General features: G+C 39.2%; 1 protein-coding gene across 2 annotated transcripts in view; it reads left to right on the forward strand.

The window, feature by feature from the left end:
- Nucleotides 1–12,823: 12,823 nt before the first annotated feature.
- LOC102235052 (growth/differentiation factor 11-like) overlaps nucleotides 12,824–20,469 on the forward strand; it is a 30,089-nt gene continuing 22,443 nt past the window's right edge. The window contains exon 1 of one of the 2 annotated variants that reach the window (XM_005804256.2): nucleotides 12,824–13,729. In XM_005804256.2, coding sequence (XP_005804313.2) covers nucleotides 13,315–13,729 — 415 coding nt within the window. In that variant the 5' untranslated portion in view covers nucleotides 12,824–13,314. The remainder of the gene's footprint in view (nucleotides 13,730–20,469) is intronic. The other variant, XM_023324853.1, reaches the window with a different exon arrangement.

The following is a 20,469-nucleotide window of genomic DNA, read 5'->3' on the forward strand; positions in this document are numbered from 1 at the left end:
AAGGCTCTTTACACTGGGCGTCTGCAGGGCTTGTCCAAGGTAACAATTAATGATGAACATCTATCCGAAGCCCCGACAATAAGCTGGAGAAAGGTTTCAAGATGTTCGCCTCGTTATACACAGATACGAAGGTGAGTTTTACTTTCTTTAAACTTTGTGGCTAACATTAGCTTTAGCTTATGCTAGACATTTTTCTTGTAAAAATGTGATATTTAAGTATCTAAACATTTTTCATCCACTCTAACGGACAATGTTTTTACCTTGTTTTCAAGTATATTACCTGCGTTTATTGTCGTTAGTGTCAGAGACCAAGTAACGGTCTAGGGTACTATAATGTCCCCTCCAGTTCTCCCCGGTTCCTACGCCTACGGCTCTGACTGTAATCCTGGACCTGTGCTTCTGTCTGCTCTGTCCTCTCAACCCTCAGCCGATCACAGTACAGTCACAACGCTCATACTGCTGTTCCTTCCTGTTGAAAGGGAGTTGTTCTCCACCACAGTCGCCCCGTGCTTTAGATGTAGAAATTGTTGGTTAATCAACAATCAGATGGGCTTAATTTATATCCACTAATCAGTTTGTAACAGTGATGAACTAAAATTGTGACTGGATCTGAATCTACGTATTTTTTGTTCAAATGAATTGAATTGATTTAAACTGAATTTAGACCAAACCAGACAAAAACTGGTTTGGATGAATTTGACCTGGTTGAATTATAAAGTGGACTAAGCTGACAGCAGTGCAGTAAATTTCCTGGTAGATGGCTTTGCTGACTTTATATTTGATAAAAACAAAGTGGACATGAACAGCGGATGGCGTTGCTGTCCAAATCCTCTCTGACTGTGGAATAAACTTCCCACTGGACTTCAAGCACGGTCGATTCTGTGCCTCCACACTTTTCCTTTAGGTTCTGGGACCTTAATTCCCAAATTAAAGTCAAAATGTATTTTCATCTATAAAAGCAACTGGGCAACTTTATATCCCAAGTATGACGCTCATGATGTTGTCAGATTACTTTACGACTAAGAGTCTTCAGTCAGAGGCTTCATCAAGTTTGCTGTAATGCAGACTGCTACAAGAGATCCTTCCTAACAACCATTTGAAGAACCTTGAATAACATGATATTTAACCATATTTTACTTCATTTTAGGATCAATAATGTATTCTTGAATTCAAATTGAATTTAACTTTGTATGTCTCTTGAGACTCCAGTGGTTGTCTACACCTTCTGAATCTCTCCCAAATTCTTTACTGGGCTTCGTTTCACAATCCTGACAAAACTGTGATTGTCCTAGACCGGCGGTTTTCAAAGTGTGAGGCGCGCCTCCCCTAGGGGGCGCCAGAGCACTTTAGGGGAGGCGCGGTGCGAGGGAAAAAATAAACCGGAAAAGAAGCTATCTGCTTGCTGTCTACTGATGTGAGAGAAAGAATGGACACATTTTTAGTTAAGAAAAAGGCAGGGGAGACAAGCTCTGGCGTAAGTAGAAAAAAGAGGAAGTATGACAACGACTACTTAAAGTTTGGATTTTCCTGGACTGCAACCCCGCATTAACCGGATTCGCGCATCAAAAGCACAAGCAGGGCCGCAACTACATATTTTTGAGGTGGATGCGAACATCATCATTGTAGGCTAGCTTAAGCTAACCTGAATATTTACAACTCTCTTGTTGATATATGGACATTTCTTACCTTCTGTCTTTCAACCACTTTGAAAAGCTTTTCTTCGTCTCTCCAACATCTTTATCCTTCCCCCTCTTCCGTTTTCTGTTTTGGGCCCCGGAGTTTTTTCTGCGCCCCATCTTTAGCTCCCTGTTGTTGAGGCATTACTACAAATTTAAAAGAAAACAAAACGCGCCTCAGCCGCTGCCCAAGCTGCCTGTATGGGAGGGGGGCGCCTAATCAGTGCTGTTCCTCTGTTATTGATCATTTCATACACAAACAGCTGTTAAGTACATAAAATGCTGACTATATAAAAAATAAATTCCCCACATCGTTTTTGCGCCCCCTCTAGTGCAGCGCCCCTATGCGTTGCGCCACTGACTGTGGAATAAACTTCACACTGGACTTCAAGCACGGTCGATTCTGTGCCTCCACACTTTTCCTTTAGGTTCTGGGACCTTAATTCCCAAATTAAAGTCAAAATGTATTTTCATCTTTAAAGGCAACTGGGCAACTTTATATCCCAAGTATGACGCTCATGATGTTGTCAGATTACTTTACGACTAAGAGTCGTGGCTATTATTAGCCCTTTCATGCATAGTGGTCACTACAGTGGACAGCTATCTAAAAGCCATTTTCTTGTGCTTCCTGTGGATTTTTATGTTATAAATGCACACAGACCACTGAAGTGGACACTAATGCATCATAAAATATACCATCAACTACTGGCCATCAGCTGCAAATGCAAGAAATTATTTTTGTTAAATACAATATGGCCGACAGACAAAAAAGCATGAGAACCGACCAGGTCCCTCCTTCTACTGTAGACGAGTCTTGCAAGTAAAAAAAATATTGTTACATCAGATAACCCCTAAGGAACAATACTACTGATGTATTTTTCAAATAACTGTGTATTTGGACAAAATTACAATTGATCACATAAAAAAATATATACATTTTAACAAAAACAATTCCTACCTTTTAAATGCCTTAAGAAAAAAATTTTAAAAAATGGAAAAAAAATTCTGAGACAAAGGATCATAATTTATGCATGAAAGGGTTAGACTTAATAATAGCCACCTGCAAGTTGTCGGGAGGTTCGGCGTGCAAGCCAGCATGTGGAGGGGTTTAAATAAATTAGAAGATTGTCTAAAAGCTTTATTTGAATACTTGAGTTAGAAAAAGTAAACTCATTTATATATTTGATTTATGTAATACGTTATTTTTATTATCTTGACAAAATATTGAAGGGTTCGCCACAAAGCTCCATATGCAAGCGTGTTAATGGAAAGTTGAGTGGAAGAAAGAAAGTGTGGTAGGACAATGTGCACATCTGTCTAGGACAATCACAGTTTTGTCAGGATTGTGAAACGAAGCCCAGTAAAGAATTTGGGAGAGATTCAGAAGGTGTAGACAACCACTGGAGTCTCAAGAGACATACAAAGTTAAATTCAATTTGAATTCAAGAATACATTATTGATCCTAAAATTAAGTAAAATATGGTTAAATATCATGTTATTCAAGGTTCTTCAAATGGTTGTTAGGAAGGATCTCTTGTAGCAGTCTGCATTACAGCAAACTTGATGAAGCCTCTGACTGAAGACTCTTAGTCATAAAGTAATCTGACAACATCATGAGCGTCATACTTGGGATATAAAGTTGCCCAGTTGCCTTTATAGATGAAAATACATTTTGACTTTAATTTGGGAATTAAGGTCCCAGAACCTAAAGGAAAAGTGTGGAGGCACAGAATCGACCGTGCTTGAAGTCCAGTGGGAAGTTTATTCCACAGTCAGAGAGGATTTGCACAGCAACGCCATCTGCTGTTCATGTCCACTTTGTTTTTATCAAATATAAAGTCAGCAAAGCATCAACCAGGAAATTTACTGCACTGCTGTCAGCTTAGTCCACTTTATAATTCAACCAGGTCAAATTCATCCAAACCAGTTTTTCTCTGGTTTGGTCTAAATTCAGTTTAAATCAATTCAATTCATTTGAACAAAAAATACTTAGATTCAGATCCAGTCGCAATTTTAGTTCATCACTGTTACAAACTGATTAGTAGATATAAATTAAGCCCATCTGATTATTGATTAACCAACAATTTCTACATCTAAAGCACGGGGCGACTGTGGTGGAGAACAACTCCCTTTCAACAGGAAGGAACAGCAGTATGAGCGTTGTGACTGTACTGTGATCGGCTGAGGGTTGAGAGGACAGAGCAGACAGAAGCACAGGTCCAGGATTACAGTCAGAGCCGTAGGCGTAGGAACCGGGGAGAACTGGAGGGGACATTATAGTACCCTAGACCGTTACTTGGTCTCTGACACTAACGACAATAAACGCAGGTAATATACTTGAAAACAAGGTAAAAACATTGTCCGTTAGAATGGATGAAAAATGTTACTTAAATATCACATTTTTACAAGAAAAATGTCTAGCATAAGCTAAAGCTAATGTTAGCCACAAAGTTTAAAGGAAGTAAAACTCACCTTCGTATCTGTGTATAACGAGGCGAACATCTTGAAACCTTTCTCCAGCTTATTGTCGGGGCTTCGGATCGATGTTCATCATTAATTGTTACCTTGGACAAGCCCTGCAGACGCCCAGTGTAAAGAGCCTTTTTCAATAGATCGGAAAAGATTGAGCCGCTTTGCCCCGAACGCGGAAGCTGAGGTGCAAAGAGCCCAACAGTTCAGAGTTTCTCATAAATCCTCTATTGTCACTATTTAAATATCATATTCATTGTTCCAGGTAGGGGAAGCCATGCTTTGCTGCATTTTACAATGAACTTAAGTTTTATATCCACACTATCAAAGACAGAAAATAGCTATTAAAACAATTGAACTCTGTACTGCTTTGAATGAACAGTTGGGAACCGAAGCCCCGTAGCTTTTTCTTCATCTTGAATATATTTATCTGTATTTGTTTTTGTTCTGGAGGCAGAACAAATGTTTCACTCTGTCGTTGTACAGTGTGTCTGTGAATAAAGTTTTAAAAAAAAACATCCCCCCTCCCCCACACCCAACAGACTTCTTGTGGCTTTGATGTCATAGTGATGTCACTCATCCTGTCTATGACATCACTGGCGGCTGCCTTTGTATTGCCAGATTCCACAGAGAAATTCATTTGCAGTCTGAACCAGAGAGCAAAGATGGAAGAGGATAATTTTGTGTTGACAAAAATAAACAATTTAGAGAAGAACCGCAGCAAGCTGCAGGAGGAGAACCAAGAGCTTCAGAAAACCATAGAAAGTCTGAAGACTAAACTAGAGCGACTTAACAGAACGGACAAGACACACAACTGGCATGAGGAAAATTGCTTACTACTAAAATCAAATGCATTTTACAAGAAACAAATCAGAAAAATTAATCTGGACCTGGAGGAAGAAAATGCAACTATACACCAGCTGAGATGTGATAATGAAGCCAAATTAAGAATAACACTTAAACTGGAAGAGGACCGGAAAAAACTGAGAAACACTGCAGCGGACAAATTAAGAGCAAAAACAGAAAAACTCGAGTGGCTAGAGAGAGAAAATGAAGAGTTAAATAAAGAGATTGTATCGCTGAAGATTAAAAATGACAGAATCGAATCCAGACTGGCGGAAAAAAGCAAAGATGTCCAGAAAAGGGAAGAACCAGTCAGGGAAAATATCCAGGAAGAGGAACTTTCAGTATGTCAGAAAGTAGGGAGAATTTTTATGCAGATGTACGATTCAACGGTGGCGTATTGGGTGCCACCCTGGGTTTTTTTTTAACAGAAAAGGATATTTTGGGTTGCTGGAAACAGGATGTTTGTGGGATAGTGATGCGTTTAAATTAATTACAAATATAAATACTCTTGTTTGCTTTTGGAATTTGTGCCTAGTGAGAGATGCTTGCAGGAAGACATCTAAACGGGTCAAACTGGAAGCTGACACCAGATGGTCTGCAGCAAGAGTGATGACTGACGGATGATTAAGGGTCGAAGTTTATGGACCAGAAACAGAGGAACTGTCCTTTTCCTTTTAAGAAGGAAAAGGATGAGGAAACTTTAAACAGTTAAAGTTTCATAGGAAGAAAAATAATGATGAAAACTACTAGCTCATGGTTTGCAGGAATTAATAAACTGAGTAGTAGGTTTGGTAAGTAGGCATATGTGGTGATTTAGAAATAAGGAGAAAGGCAAGGAGCAAGTGACACCTCCTTGTTCTGTGGGTTCATCAGTTCCTGCATCGTTTCTACAGAAGGAAATAAACAAGAACTCTGAATTTTACATTCTACATTACAGCAGCTTGCAGGTGCAACACACCTGTGACTCAAGAGAACAGAAGAAGCAGCTGCTATGTGATTAACTCAAGATAACCAAATCCAGGGGTCTCAAACTCCAGGCCTCGAGGGCCGCAGTCCTGCAGTTTTTAGATGTGCCACAGGTACAAAACACTGGATTGAAATGACTTGATGACCTCCTCCTTGTGTAGATCAGTTCTCCAGAGCCTTAATGACCTAATTATTCTGTTCAGGTGTGAAGCAGCAGAGGCACATCTAAAAGTTGCAGGACTGCGGCCCTCGAGGACTGGAGTTTGAGACCCCTGAATAGGCTCTGTAACTAGGACCGCCCTAAGGAAATAAAAAGAAAGTCTCTGGGAGGAGCTGTTTTAGAGCGGGTAGATTGTAACTAAAGCACGCTGCTGTCCGTTCTCCTTGCAAGTAAATCTAAAACTCACTTGTCTCTCTCTTCTTTTTCAGTTTGAGAATGCTTAGATAGATGAACCTGACATTAATTTGGTCCTTCGAAGCCGGATCCCAAGATCCTGAAGGATTCCAGCGGGTGAGACCGAATCCAGAAGGACCGTGCGCACGGCTAAACTCTTCAGAATGAGTTTAGATCTTTTTCCGGGACTGGTATTTGGTTTACCAGCTGGAATCTGACGCTTGACGGGACTCCGTTTACTGAGAGTAAATTGTCTTTTAAAAGAAAAGCGTGAATGAGTTGATGGCGTTCGCGTTAAAAGAAATCCTGTGTAAGAAACGCTGTGAATCCTGGGCTCTAACAGCTGAAACTAAACGGCTTTAACTTTATGCTGTTGTGGTGATAATTGGATGGCGGAGTCCAGCGAGCAGCCGCTTAAATCCGTCTTAAAAGTTTCATTCCGTAAAAAACAGGGCGGCGGAGTCCTGCGTGAAGACGCTTCAGCTCCGGAACTGAAGTGTGATTGGAGGTATAAACACCTTTAGGTATTTTATCTCATTTAAAGTAGCGGGTTTGGAAGGAGCAAACCAATTGAGGATGCAGAGGCAAGAATCCTCCACTCGTAAGAGTCCAAGAAAGGATTACCACAATTGGTATTTTTAATTGTTACCCACTATAAAAAAGAAACCAGTTTTTAGAACAGCCTAGGTGTTGACAAACTGGTCTAAATTGTTTAAAATGGGTAAAAATAGTAGGAAGTGGAGAGAAGTGTTTCAATATGTGTTCGTTTAATTTCTTTTATAAATGAATTCATTTAAATTGTCCGGAATGGTAGAAAAATAACTGCAGTACTGGAGAATACACAGCAGATGGCGGCATAGCAACCATTGAACGAATTACTGCTTTATATTTCAACAGTAAATGTAAATCAAAAGATTAACAGCAGTGAAAATATTGGGAGTGTGTTGAAGGGCAGGACCCTGATAAAATACAAAATATCTGAATAAATGGATAGTAAAGTACAGGTTAAAAGGTTAATTAAATACTAAAATAGAACTAGAACTATAGGATAAAATAAAAAACTAAAGAAAGAGCCAAGAAATTAAGGAAACAGAAGATTGTGATAACAGTGTGTTGGCAAATAAATAGATGACTAAATGAAACACTAACTAAATAAATATAGGAATAAGTAGATGAATATAATAAATAAAAACATATCTGAAAACTGGAACAAAAGTCATAAAGGAAAACAAGTAACAGACAGGAATGTGAAACACAAGAAAGGGGAATATGAAAGTTTTTTTAAGAAGGAAAAGGATGAGGAAACTTTAAACAGTTAAAGTTTCATAGAAAGAAAAATAATGATGAAAACTACAGGAATTAATAAACTGAGTAGTTTGGTAAGTAGGCATATGTGGTGATTTAGAAATAAGGAGAAAGGCAAGGAGCAAGTGAGTCAAAGTAAGAGAATGGAAAGATGATTTGAACAAATATCAAATTAAAATGATCGTTGTGTACAAGTTGCTCTCATAGCAGTTTGGAAGAACTTAATAACTGGAAATAGAAAATAGATCTTATAGAGAAACAGCTAAAATGCTTTGCATGGTCCAAAGGATGTTTATAAAAATCTGAGTAATAATTATGTAGAATTATAAGAATTAAAATATGAGATAAGAATGTTAATTTTTCTTTGCGCAGATTAAAAAAAAAACAAGCTGCAGCTGATTCTGGACATCTTAACATTCTTTTAATAATGAACAAAACTTTATTAAGATAGAGAAATATTAAATCTACAGGACTTACTTTTAATTGATTCAGTGAAACTAAAACTAACTCTCTTATTAAATATTAATTGATCAAACAGAGGAACACATAGCCTTCATGGATTTCAAATGCACCATTAGCTCTGCTCCTAAAACCTTTATTTTTATTGCCAATATAAAACAAAAACAAATGTTTGCAGTCCACTTTAAAGAATCCAAAACAGATTACAGTTTCTCTGGCTACAAGATCAATGTACCAATGGGCTCTTTGCACCTGCTGCGCTGACGTCACATCCTCATTCATCCGACACATTATCAGAGTCAAACTGTGTTTGCTGCAGCCAGGGCCGCAACTACATATTTTTGAGGTGGATGCGAACATCATCATTGTAGGCTAGCTTAAGCTAACCTGAATATTTACAACTCTCTTGTTGATATACGGACATTTCTTACCTTCTGTCTTTCAACCACTTTGAAAAGCTTTTCTTCGTCTCTCCAACATCTTTATCCTTCCCCCTCTTCCGTTTTCTGTTTTGGGCCCCGGAGTTTTTTCTGCGCCCCATCTTTAGCTCCCTGTTGTCGAGGCATTACTACAAATTTAAAAGAAAACAAAACGCGCCTCAGCCGCTGCCCAAGCTGCCTGTATGGGAGGGGGGCGCCTAATCAGTGCTGTTCCTCTGTTATTGATCATTTCATACACAAACAGCTGTTAAGTACATAAAATGCTGACTATATAAAAAATAAATTCCCCACATCGTTTTTGCGCCCCCTCTAGTGCAGCGCCCCTATGCGTTGCATACATTGCATAGCCACCTTTTGCGCCACTGACTGTGGAATAAACTTCACACTGGACTTCAAGCACGGTCGATTCTGTGCCTCCACACTTTTCCTTTAGGTTCTGGGACCTTAATTCCCAAATTAAAGTCAAAATGTATTTTCATCTTTAAAGGCAACTGGGCAACTTTATATCCCAAGTATGACGCTCATGATGTTGTCAGATTACTTTACGACTAAGAGTCGTGGCTATTATTAGCCCTTTCATGCATAGTGGTCACTACAGTGGACAGCTATCTAAAAGCCATTTTCTTGTGCTTCCTGTGGATTTTTATGTTATAAATGCACACAGACCACTGAAGTGGACACTAATGCATCATAAAATATACCATCAACTACTGGCCATCAGCTGCAAATGCAAGAAATTATTTTTGTTAAATACAATATGGCCGACAGACAAAAAAGCATGAGAACCGACCAGGTCCCTCCTTCTACTGTAGACGAGTCTTGCAAGTAAAAAAAATATTGTTACATCAGATAACCCCTAAGGAACAATACTACTGATGTATTTTTCAAATAACTGTGTATTTGGACAAAATTACAATTGATCACATAAAAAAATATATACATTTTAACAAAAACAATTCCTACCTTTTAAATGCCTTAAGAAAAAAAATTTTAAAAATGGAAAAAAAATTCTGAGACAAAGGATCATAATTTATGCATGAAAGGGTTAGACTTAATAATAGCCACCTGCAAGTTGTCGGGAGGTTCGGCGTGCAAGCCAGCATGTGGAGGGGTTTAAATAAATTAGAAGATTGTCTAAAAGCTTTATTTGAATACTTGAGTTAGAAAAAGTAAACTCATTTATATATTTGATTTATGTAATACGTTATTTTTATTATCTTGACAATTATGCAGAAAAATGTTGAAGGGTTCGCCACAAAGCTCTATATGCAAGCGTGTTAATGGAAAGTTGAGTGGAAGAAAGAAAGTGTGGTAGGACAATGTGCACAACTGTCTAGGACAGGGGTTTTCAAAGTATGAAAGGGTGAGCCCCCCTCCAAGGAGCACAATGCCTGCTCCCAATAATCAACCCACACACAAACAAATGCCACTACAAAACACCTTCTAATTGCTTTTATTTTAGAACCATCTCATCTTTTAAAATGACACTTTACCTGAATGAAACTTAACACATGAACATTTTAAAACATCTCCTCCCATTTTAATTATTTTATCAGGGCCTTTGTATGGCAAATACGCCCTTTTTTCATTTTTCTAATGATAAGAACAACCCCAAACTCACTTTTCAACCGTTTTCTCAAACAAACGTTACATCTGAGATTCTGAGTTTAATGTTTGAGATACCAACAGTGTTTTCACATCTTAACAAAAACATTTTGATCAGATCTTTGGAACACATCTGTAAATGTTGCACATTTCCTTGAAATTAAAAAATAAATCAAAAACCTAAACAGTTGCAAAATCGTGGAGCTCTTTTTGTGGCTCATCTAAACAATTTATCTCGAGCTAAAAGAGCGCGCTGTATGAAAGAGCGGAGGCATACGAAGGAAAAAACAATTACGCACCCTTTCTTTTTCTATCATGGTCCTGAATCATGTGTAACTCATTTTATTGATGATTTTAACTAAATTGGCAACATGGCAACACATTGGCAACATTACTGTTCAGCTCACCTTAGGTTTAGTGGGAACAATGTGCTTGTGCTTTTGATGCGCGAATCCGGTTAATGCGGGGTTGCAGTCCAGGAAAATCCAAACTTTAAGTAGTCGTTGTCATACTTCCTCTTTTTTCTACTTACGCCAGAGCTTGTCTCCCCTGCCTTTTTCTTTACTAAGAATGTGTCCATTCTTTCTCTCACATCAGTAGACAGCAAGCAGATAGCTTCTTTTCCGGTTTATTTTTTCCCTCGCACCGCGCCTCCCCTAAAGTGCTCTGGCGCCCCTAGGGGAGGCGCGCCTCACACTTTGAAAACCGCCGCAGTAATTCATTCACTAATTGATGAATTACTAAATTCATCAATTACGGAGGAGGAGATCTGCTGGTGGTTCTCCTGAGATTAATACTGGCTTTGAGCTCAATTGCGTTTTGGGGTTTATTGTCTATCTCTTTCACTATACCACAGGTCTGCAGCCTGTGGCTTATTAGACCCTCCAATGTGGTTCTCAATAACTTTGAAAATGTTGAGTTGTGCAGTATTTCTTTGGTGTTTCCGTGCAATATAAATGTAGCATTTTCACGAGGAATAATACTGATAGAGAAAGAAATATAATTTTTATATGAAGTTTTGTCTGCAGCTTGCAAACTACATTCTCTTTTTGACGTCATGTTGAGTGAAATTTAATATCTGTTAGAAGAACAATACACATAGGAATACAAATGTATTGTTTTTCAACTTAAAAGTCTTTCATATTAAAAGAACAACTTAATTTGTTTCAAAGATTCATGTTGCTTTTGTGGTTCTAAACAAATTTTGTAACAAAAGGCCAAATTTGCTCTTATGGTTGTAAAGATTGCAGGTCCCTACACCAGACCATTCTCTGTAGATGTTCTGATTAGGGCAGGTATGTTTGCAGGGTAATTAGCTTTAATACCCTTAGTCATTAAAGCAGGTTTTGGTATTTTTACTGTACTTCTTCAGTCTTCTTCCAGACCTTGATTTCCAGCTGAAATGCAAAGAAAGTCAATCACATTTCTCTGAAACAGACAGTTATCATAGTTGCTTGTGCATCACATTTTTTCCTTTCACTCAACTTTGTGTTTCTCTGCGAGTATCCAGCTTCTCTAGCAATGATCTTCTGTGGCAGACACTTCAGTGGCTGTCTGGTGAAATATGTCAAGTCCTTATAACTCTAAAAGCTGTGACTTAATATTCTGTATCAAATATGCATTTTCTATTGTTTATGTGATGTTTAAATTTTCTGAAAAGGGGAATTATGTTTTAATCATAATTAATATGCTTGAAATATTTCCTTCTGAGAGTAATGATTCTATATCATGCATGAATATAACGTTTTTAACTGAAAAACTAAAATAAATTCACTTTTTGATGATACTCTAATGTATATTTATTCTGAAAGCAGTGAAAACGAAGCCATAGAAACTGCAGCTGTAGCTGTCATTTTGAACCAGCAGATGTCAGTGTTGAGTCAGTAATGCACCACAGGAAACTCTGTTGCAAGAGGTGAAATGTTTCTGGAATAATAAAAACTTTTACCAAAACACCCGCAGACACCAAGATGTAAACAATTAGAATACTAAACATATTTCTCTGACCCAAGTAACTTTCACAGGGTTGGGTGTAATAGAAATCTATTATAGTTTGGAGCTGGAAAACTATTTTTTATTGTTGTTTTTATTCATTAAAATGTTTTTTTATTATTATTAGCATTTCCTCCTATATGTCTATTGCTGGAGACTGGTTATATATATATATATATATATATATATATATATATATATATATATATATATATATATATATATATATATATATATATATATATATATATATATATATATATATATATATATATATATATATATATATATATAAATTTATTTTTTTGTTAAGTGCTTATCTTTAAGTTTAGTGTTTTTGCATAAATACCCTACTTTCCGTTACAGTGATTACCATTATGTGCAAAATGCGATGGACAACTGAAGAATGCGCAGGCAGATTGTTCTATGTTTGTTTTTTTTTTTTTTAATGATCCATAAATGTTCATGTCATTTATGAGATCTGGTGAATTCAAGATAAGCCCATTCATTCAGATCATATTCAATGCACTCCGTTTAAAAAGCAGAAAAGCGCGGAGCTCGAGCCACTCGTTGTTCTAATGCCTTAATTGGTCAATATTTCTAATGTAGGTGCATCGCTTGTGTACTGTAAAACATTTATGCTCCCATAACAGCGCGTCCTCCCTCCCTTCGCTCTGTCCCTCTTGACTTGGTGACAGACCTAAAAGCCTTTTGTTGCAATCTTAGCCAATGGAGACGGATTACGACACCGAGCTGCTGAGATATATAAAGAGCCCCTTTTTGACCGCACTTGCAAATTTTTTTTTTCAGTGACACTTCTGCACATGCACACACCTCCATGGACTACATTGCACACGGGGACCCCACAGCGACCATCACATGCTGCAAGTGAGCTCGCTATGCATTCATCAAGCAGATAATTTACCTTTCAATCAAAAAGAGCTGGTCACACACTGGAACGCACTTTTTTGTTGTTGAAAACTTTATTTCAGAACCTCCTGCTGCAGAGAGAGAGAGAGAAAAAAGCAACCCACTTCGGGCTGATTGTGGATTAGATGCATGTCAATGATTCGGAGGCTTTTTTAGGCTGAGACAAGGACCCAAAAGGATATACTGAGGAATAAATCAACTAAAAGAAGCGAAAAAAGTTTCTTCCATCATTATGCCGAGGTACAATTTCTTCCCATGCTTACTGGCGCTCATCTTCCTGGGACTGTCAGGGAGCGACGAGCCCAATGTGCTGCTGCCTCCTGCCAGCGAGCCGCCCACGGACGCGGGGCTGTCTCTGCTGGACGAGGACGCTGGCTCCCACGAGTGCTCCGCCTGCGTTTGGAGGGAACAAAGTAAGGTGCTGCGGCTGGAGACCATCAAGTCCCAGATCTTGAGCAAGCTGCGCCTGAAGCAGGCGCCCAATATCAGCCGGGAGGTGGTCAACCAGCTGCTGCCCAAGGCGCCCCCGCTTCAGCAGCTCCTGGACCACCACGACTTCCAGGGAGACGCGTCGGCCCAGGACGAGTTCATGGAGGAGGACGAGTACCACGCAACGACAGAGTCCGTGATCACCATGGCCTCGGAGCGTAAGTAGCTATCAAATGCGTCTCCAAATGTGCGTCCTTGTGCGTAAAATGGATCTGGGACAGCTTGGACAGAGGAGTTGCTTCTCCCTTTCTTTTGTCAGATTTTTACTTTCCTTCTGGTTGCTTGCAGCTTTCTGATTAAACCAGCCAAGAGAACTCGCTTAGAGGTGGCTGTCAAATAAGAATCGAGTGCAAATCTGAATAATCAATAATCAGGACCCATGTCAATCAGGAGCAAACAGCTCCTGAATGGCCTGTTAGTGTTTATGATGGTGATGCTGATGGTGGTAAAGATGACGGGGCAGAATATTTAGCAGTCAGGGTCAAACCTTTTCCATGTTTATGTTTTATAGAGAGAAAACGCGCGTTGAAACCACAACATGAAGACTTCCCTCTCCGCATCCTGTTATCTTTAAAAACGAGCTCGAATCTTCAGTTGTCACCCATCTAAAGGACCCTCTGACTGTTGCCTCCTGGAAATTTGCTCGTCCTCTTATAGTTTCCCATAAATCCACAGGCAGGCCCTTCTGAGACATTTTATAAAATGACCGTCCAGCCCTGACAGCTGTGCTCTATCGGTCTTTTATAGGAGCCTCTACCGGTTTCCCTGCTGTTCATCGCAGTGAGAAAAAGTGTGTCCAAAAAGCTGCCATTGTTCCCCGTCATGCAGCAGGCCCCCCCATCGCCGTACTTGCCTTTTAAATGCGGAGTTTATAGGCGCAGGTCCCTCCCCCCCCCCTCTCTCTCTCTCTATCTCTCTCTCTCTTTTTCTTTCTCTCTCTCTCTCTTGTTTTAACCTCAAGTACACAAAGAGCGAAGCACTTAGGGTCGAGGGGAGTGTGTGACCTTTTCCTGGCAAATCGTGGGGCTCAACAACATTTACACACATTATATATTCTGCACACGCATTTCCAATTATAATTCTTTCCTTTGCGAGCGGCTATCTAAACGGCATCGGGTGTCCCATGAGCATCTTTTCTCATCCGTCAGGACAACAAGACATGCTGGCTGCTCTGAAGTCCTTCTAAGTGGAGGAGTCAAAGGTCAGAAGGTTTTCTGGTGGTGGCAGCATCATACTGTGGGGGTGGGCCTGTTTGTGCTTTTATTTTTATTTATTTCAGTAACTCATGTGAAAAGCATTATATAGATGTTTTTAAGTCTTTATTTTTGTTAATTATGATTTTTTTTTTTTTTTTTTACTTGCAGGTAATGAAAAACATTTGGGATGAGATAAGTACATCGTTCCAATAAAAACAATGTTTAATGTAGAAAGCATTAAACATTAAGCAAAAGATGAAACCTCTAAAATGTGTTTATTTTAAAGAAATTTTTAGAAGCACATGTTTTTTCTAAAGGTGCTTCTAATTTGACATGTGAGCCTCATTTGAATATTCTAATTTAGTGAACATGACTGCAGAGTTAAAGGGAAAGTTGTTGGCACAAAACATAAAGCATCTCTTTAGGAAAACAAGCACTAATCGGTGCCGATGGCAGCATCATGCTGTGCGGAAGTTTCCCTTGCTGGCATCCCTCTCCAGCTGTCAGAAATACAAGATGCTGGCTGCTTTGAATATACTCTAAATCTCTCTGTGTCGTTTTCCGGCTTGATGAGAAGTAGATCAGGATTTTTCCGCTACATTTACCTCGTATTGTTTACGGGAGAACGTTGGCGTTACTGGGCTTTATTGGAAGTCTTTGCTTCCATCCTTTGCAGGACATGTTTAGAAATGATTTGATACCTTGTCGACGCGTGTGACGCCTCCTAATTGTGCATTAATGATGCCAGCAGGAGAGGCTAATGACAGAGATTACCCAGATGAATCGGTCATGTTTAAAACACTTGCTTTCCTCCTCTGTTTACCTCAGCAGCAGTTTCCAGCATCCACCCTCCTGCTCCACCCCCACCTCCTTCCCCTGCTAGTACCCCGCAGCTCCTTATTCCTCTTTCTTCACCCTTTTTCCTCCAGCATTTGTGGAAGAGTTAAGAGAGAATGAGTGCATCCCTGTTTTCTTTTTCTTTTTTTTATTTTTAGCCCATGGTGATTAGCAATCCCACAGGATTATAAATGCCTTTTTTCTCTTTCTCTGATATAGAAGGAAAACTTCAAACACTATTCCCTGCGCACCTCCAGCCCAATCACCCTTTCATGGTTGTGCACACTGCCTTTGATGGGCCATGGGGGTTCACACAATGCATTCTGAATTGGACCTGTGCCTGAGTTGCTTCTTAGTATTCACTCAAGATACGTGGATGCTGGAGTGGGGGTTGAACAGGACCTTGCTTTCTGGTTTCTAATTAAATATCATGGAAAAATGGGTCTATATGTACCATGTGAAGGATTTAATGCGCTATCTTCCTCTTTACAGCTTACTGTAACAGATGCTTTGCATGCTGTATAAAAAGGCACTCGTTGCTAAGCTGTTTACCGTGCCATTATTTATTACAATTTGACATGCAGTCTAAAATATTTGCAAAGATTTAAGTGTGCAATTGGGCTTGGAGCTTAGTTTGTTTTTCTTGAGAAACTCGTACTCCTACTCAGTCTTAAAACTTTGTTTACCTCATCCTACTTTTGTGCGTCATTCTTTGTTTATGCGCTTATGGTGAGATTTCCCGAAACACCTTGGGAATGCCCAGAAATATTAGTAATAAACCAGAAATGTTCCCATTCTGCAGACAAAAATCCTTATGTTTATTGTCTCTTGTAGTCAAGTTGGAGTCCCAAAAAATAAGAATATTTTTTATCTTTTTTGAGCAAATATATTTTCTGGATAAATATGTTCCAGTCTTAATTACAGTGCTGTTAAAAAGTAAAATTCTTCCTTATGGATTTCTTCTGTTTTTGCTTTCTTGTCATTTACTCTCATGTTTGACATCATCAACCAAATTTCAATACCAAACAAAGATATCAAAAATGTTTTTTATGTTTATTAACTGAACAAAAAGCTTTGCAAACCAACCTGGCACTATGTGGAGAAATAAACTAATAGTTGTGATCCCACTTGTTAGTGTGAAGTTCTGGCCTTTTACAAAGCGGTGGAGACAAATTCACTCTATTCTCCTGTGCAGAATTGCTTCATTTCAGATACATTGTAGTTTTATCAGACATTAGCAGTCTTTTTAAAGTCTCACCACAGAATCTTAACCGGGTTTAAATCTGGACTTTAAGTTTCCTTGTGCTTTTTGAGCCATTCAGTTACAGTCGTTATTATAATTTAACATTAAGAATGAGATTAAAGTAACAGACTGATGGCCTGACGTTCTTCTTCTGGATTTTGTGCTAAAGTTTATGGTTCCTCTATTTAGTAATCCTGCAGCAACAAATCGGCCCAGACCATCACACTACCACCACCATGTTTGACTGTTGCTGTGATGTTCTCTTTCTGAAATGCCATCTTAATGTTATGCAAGACAAACAAGATACACAAAAAAAATGTTGAAAAGCATTTTTCAACATTTTTCATTTGCTGAAAAAATTAAGTTTTTTTTTTCCAACAAAAAAAAATACATTTGTCTCTCCAATCCACAAAATATTTGCCTAATAAACATTGAAGATGTTTGCAAATATGAGATGAGCTGGGCCATTAAGTTCTCTGAGGTCTGCAGCCTCTCAGATGTTGTCCTGGTTTCTTTTTCTGAGCTTCCAGATGAGTTGCTGATTCTCTCCGCTGGTGTACGTTTTCTCTAACTGTGGATAAAGACTCTCTGTGTCGTTCAGCGAAGCCTTAGGAATGGCTTTGTAAGCCTTTCTGATTGAAGTCAATGACTTTGTTTATCATTTCATGATGCGTTTCTGTCTGACATCTTCCAGCCTACTTCATGTTGTAAGACAGGTACTATTTGGGTAATTTATTGATTCTACATCTCATGCACTTCCTGTCTGGAAGTGAACAGACAGGAAAGTGAACAAAATCTTTTTGTCAAAATCTTTTTTGTCAATAGGACAACTTTTCTCTGGAGTGTGTGTGTGAGACCGGGTGGACGGGGCGCGCACGGCTACCCTTGTGTGTCCAACCAAGAGTGCACATGTGGACATCTGCACTGTCATACCGCAACGTGTGACAGTTGGTTAGTGAAAGTGAACAAAATCTTAATGTGAGTATTATACCTGGTGAATGGGAGTGGAGGGTTGAACCAGGTATGTGTGTGTAGTCTGTGTCTTTTTTATAAATATTCATTGGAATCTGTTGGTTTGAATTAACTCAGGCTGTCTTTAATGTTAAAATTTACTCGATGATCTGAAACATAGAAGTGTAACAAAAAGTGTTCAGCTGACAGAAGATTTTAAGGGGGAACATTTGGTGCAATGTTTTCTGTATCCGAACCTTTAAAAAATTGTCCAAAATGTGGACTTTGAATGTATGTAGACAGTTTTATTAACGCTCCTGCTCAGGAATAATCTTTTAGTTATGTGACATAATAATTTTTGCACAAATCAACTAACACATTTAACTAGCTAAGCCCAAACAGAATAAGTAAGTAACAGTTTAAAGAAAGATTTTAACCAAATACTGAGGTTTGGACATCAAGCCTGTCTATTCAGCGCTCTCACCTCAGTAACAAATCCTTCTTAATTGATTATTATCAATTTTACTCATGCACTTTAATTAAAACTATTAGAAGAACCTTTCAACATTTTCCATCCAGCAGAGATGAAGCACTGCGTGGCCTGACTGTCTTGTACATCAACACACACGTTGCGGTATGACAGTGCAGATGTCCACATGTGCACTCTTGGTTGGACACACAAGGGTAGCCGTGCGCGCCCCGTCCACCCGGTCTCACACACACACTCCAGAGAAAAGTTGTCCTATTGACAAAAAAGGTCACAGAGTTCACAGCTATGTGATATATTGGACGAGAAGACTATTAGCCTCATCAGGTCTCTTTCTTTGGCACCAAAGACGAACCGGTAGTAACTTCAACACTTATACCCCCACTACGCACACACCCACACACACACTCGTCCACTAACCACTCCCAACAAAAACAAGTCTTTTATAGTGTTGACCCTATAAAAGGGTCATTTCCTGAAGGTGCAGGAACCATAAAAATAAAGAGGGAGAGCGCTAAAAGGACAGAGCTCCAGAAGCCGGACGGTCCTCGGCTAACTGGTCAGTGTTTGCTGGAAGTCGGTGACTATGTGAGGTTTTTATAGATTTATTTATTCCACGGAGGTCTCAGTTTGACGATGACACCTGCTCTTGTGTAGCTGCTGCCCTCCGCGGAGGGCTAGGAGAAACCTTGAAGCTGAATTGCACGGATGCTCTGCGAAATAAGCAGTTTGTTTAAGGCGAAGAGGCTCTGCAGGGCTGTAGAAACTGCACAACATACCGTCAACTTTATGGCTAATAAAATTTCAAAGGGACCAAAGTCTATTAATAAAAGGACAAAATTTCCCTAGAACTTCAGGAATCTCACTCCTTCCTCTATTCCCACGCTCCCTGCAGCCCTTAGGCTCCCTGCTGCTTTTGGGAATATGTTCCTTTAGAGTTTAATGACAAATCCAAAAACACTGAAGCCTTCAGGGGAGCTTGGAGACATACCCTGTTTTCTTTTTCTGAAATAACAGCTCAGCTCCTCTGAAGTTGGCGTAAAAGCTCACGACGGCGCTCTGTGTATCGAAGCTTTAGGCAGAGAATTGAATGAGGAGCGGAGGGAGTCCACAGGGAGCGACAAGCAGCCCAGGCCTATCCCAAAGGGACAGAAATAATGGACGGGTTTTATAGGTACAATTAAAAAGACCTGAAACAGATGTTACGTTTCACTAATAAAGAAAATAATTACTTCACACCAGTAATTAAGCCTTTTGTAGGGACATGAGTGAGAAGTAGGAGGAGGAGGGTGGTGAAAAGATAAAATGGAGATCATTGAAGGGATTATTGTTGATGGATGAGCTCAGGCTTCTGTGTGGTCGTGAGTGAGGAGGTGCCGAGGATGAGTTTATGGAAGAGTCCATTAAATCTAAGAGGCGTTTAAGCAAACGAAACGCTGCATGGGCATAACGTTGGATCCCACGAGGGAGCCACTGCGTCGGAAAGAAGCACAATTAACGGTGGATTAGCTCCTGATTATCGACATGAAAATTTAATTAGCCTCTTCTCTGTGGCACAGGGGGGAGCAGCTTCTTGCTGTATCTGCCACCTGTGTTTGTGTTTCTCCTCATCATCTGTAGACTTTCATTAAAGTTCAACTAGTTTAGTATGCAATTTTGCTTAAACACAAAGGAAGAGAAGAAAGAAGAAAAATGCTCAGAGGGAAGTTTGGCATGATGTGATTCGTTGATTTTTCTCTTCAAAGAAAACATTTGGCACCATTACAGATTTTGGCGCCGTTAGCGATGTTTCTTTTGTATCCTCAGAGATTTGAAAAACGTGCCCAGGGAGAAGAAGTGTTCACTTTTTATTCACTAGGAAGGCTCAAAACTGTTGCTTCAGTTTTATTACATATATAAACAGCAGCAGTCTATCTAATTTATTGTCTTGTGCATTGTGAAATTTGGCCAATTTAATGTAATGTAATTTGTGTTTCTGTGGCACCACATGTGGAGATTTGCCAAGTCCAGTCAAAGTTTATCTATGTCCCACATTTACAACAGCCTCAGCTGTCCAAAGGGCTTCACAACCAACACATCACAGGCAGATAAATGATAAGATAGAAATAAAATTTAGTAAAAATAATAAGACAAATCTAAAATTGGCAGAGATACCAAAAGCTAATAGTATGAATAAAAGCCAAA

The sequence above is a fragment of the Xiphophorus maculatus genome, chromosome 20 (genome assembly GCF_002775205.1).
Source record: "Xiphophorus maculatus strain JP 163 A chromosome 20, X_maculatus-5.0-male, whole genome shotgun sequence".
Taxonomy (NCBI): Eukaryota; Metazoa; Chordata; class Actinopteri; order Cyprinodontiformes; family Poeciliidae; genus Xiphophorus; species Xiphophorus maculatus.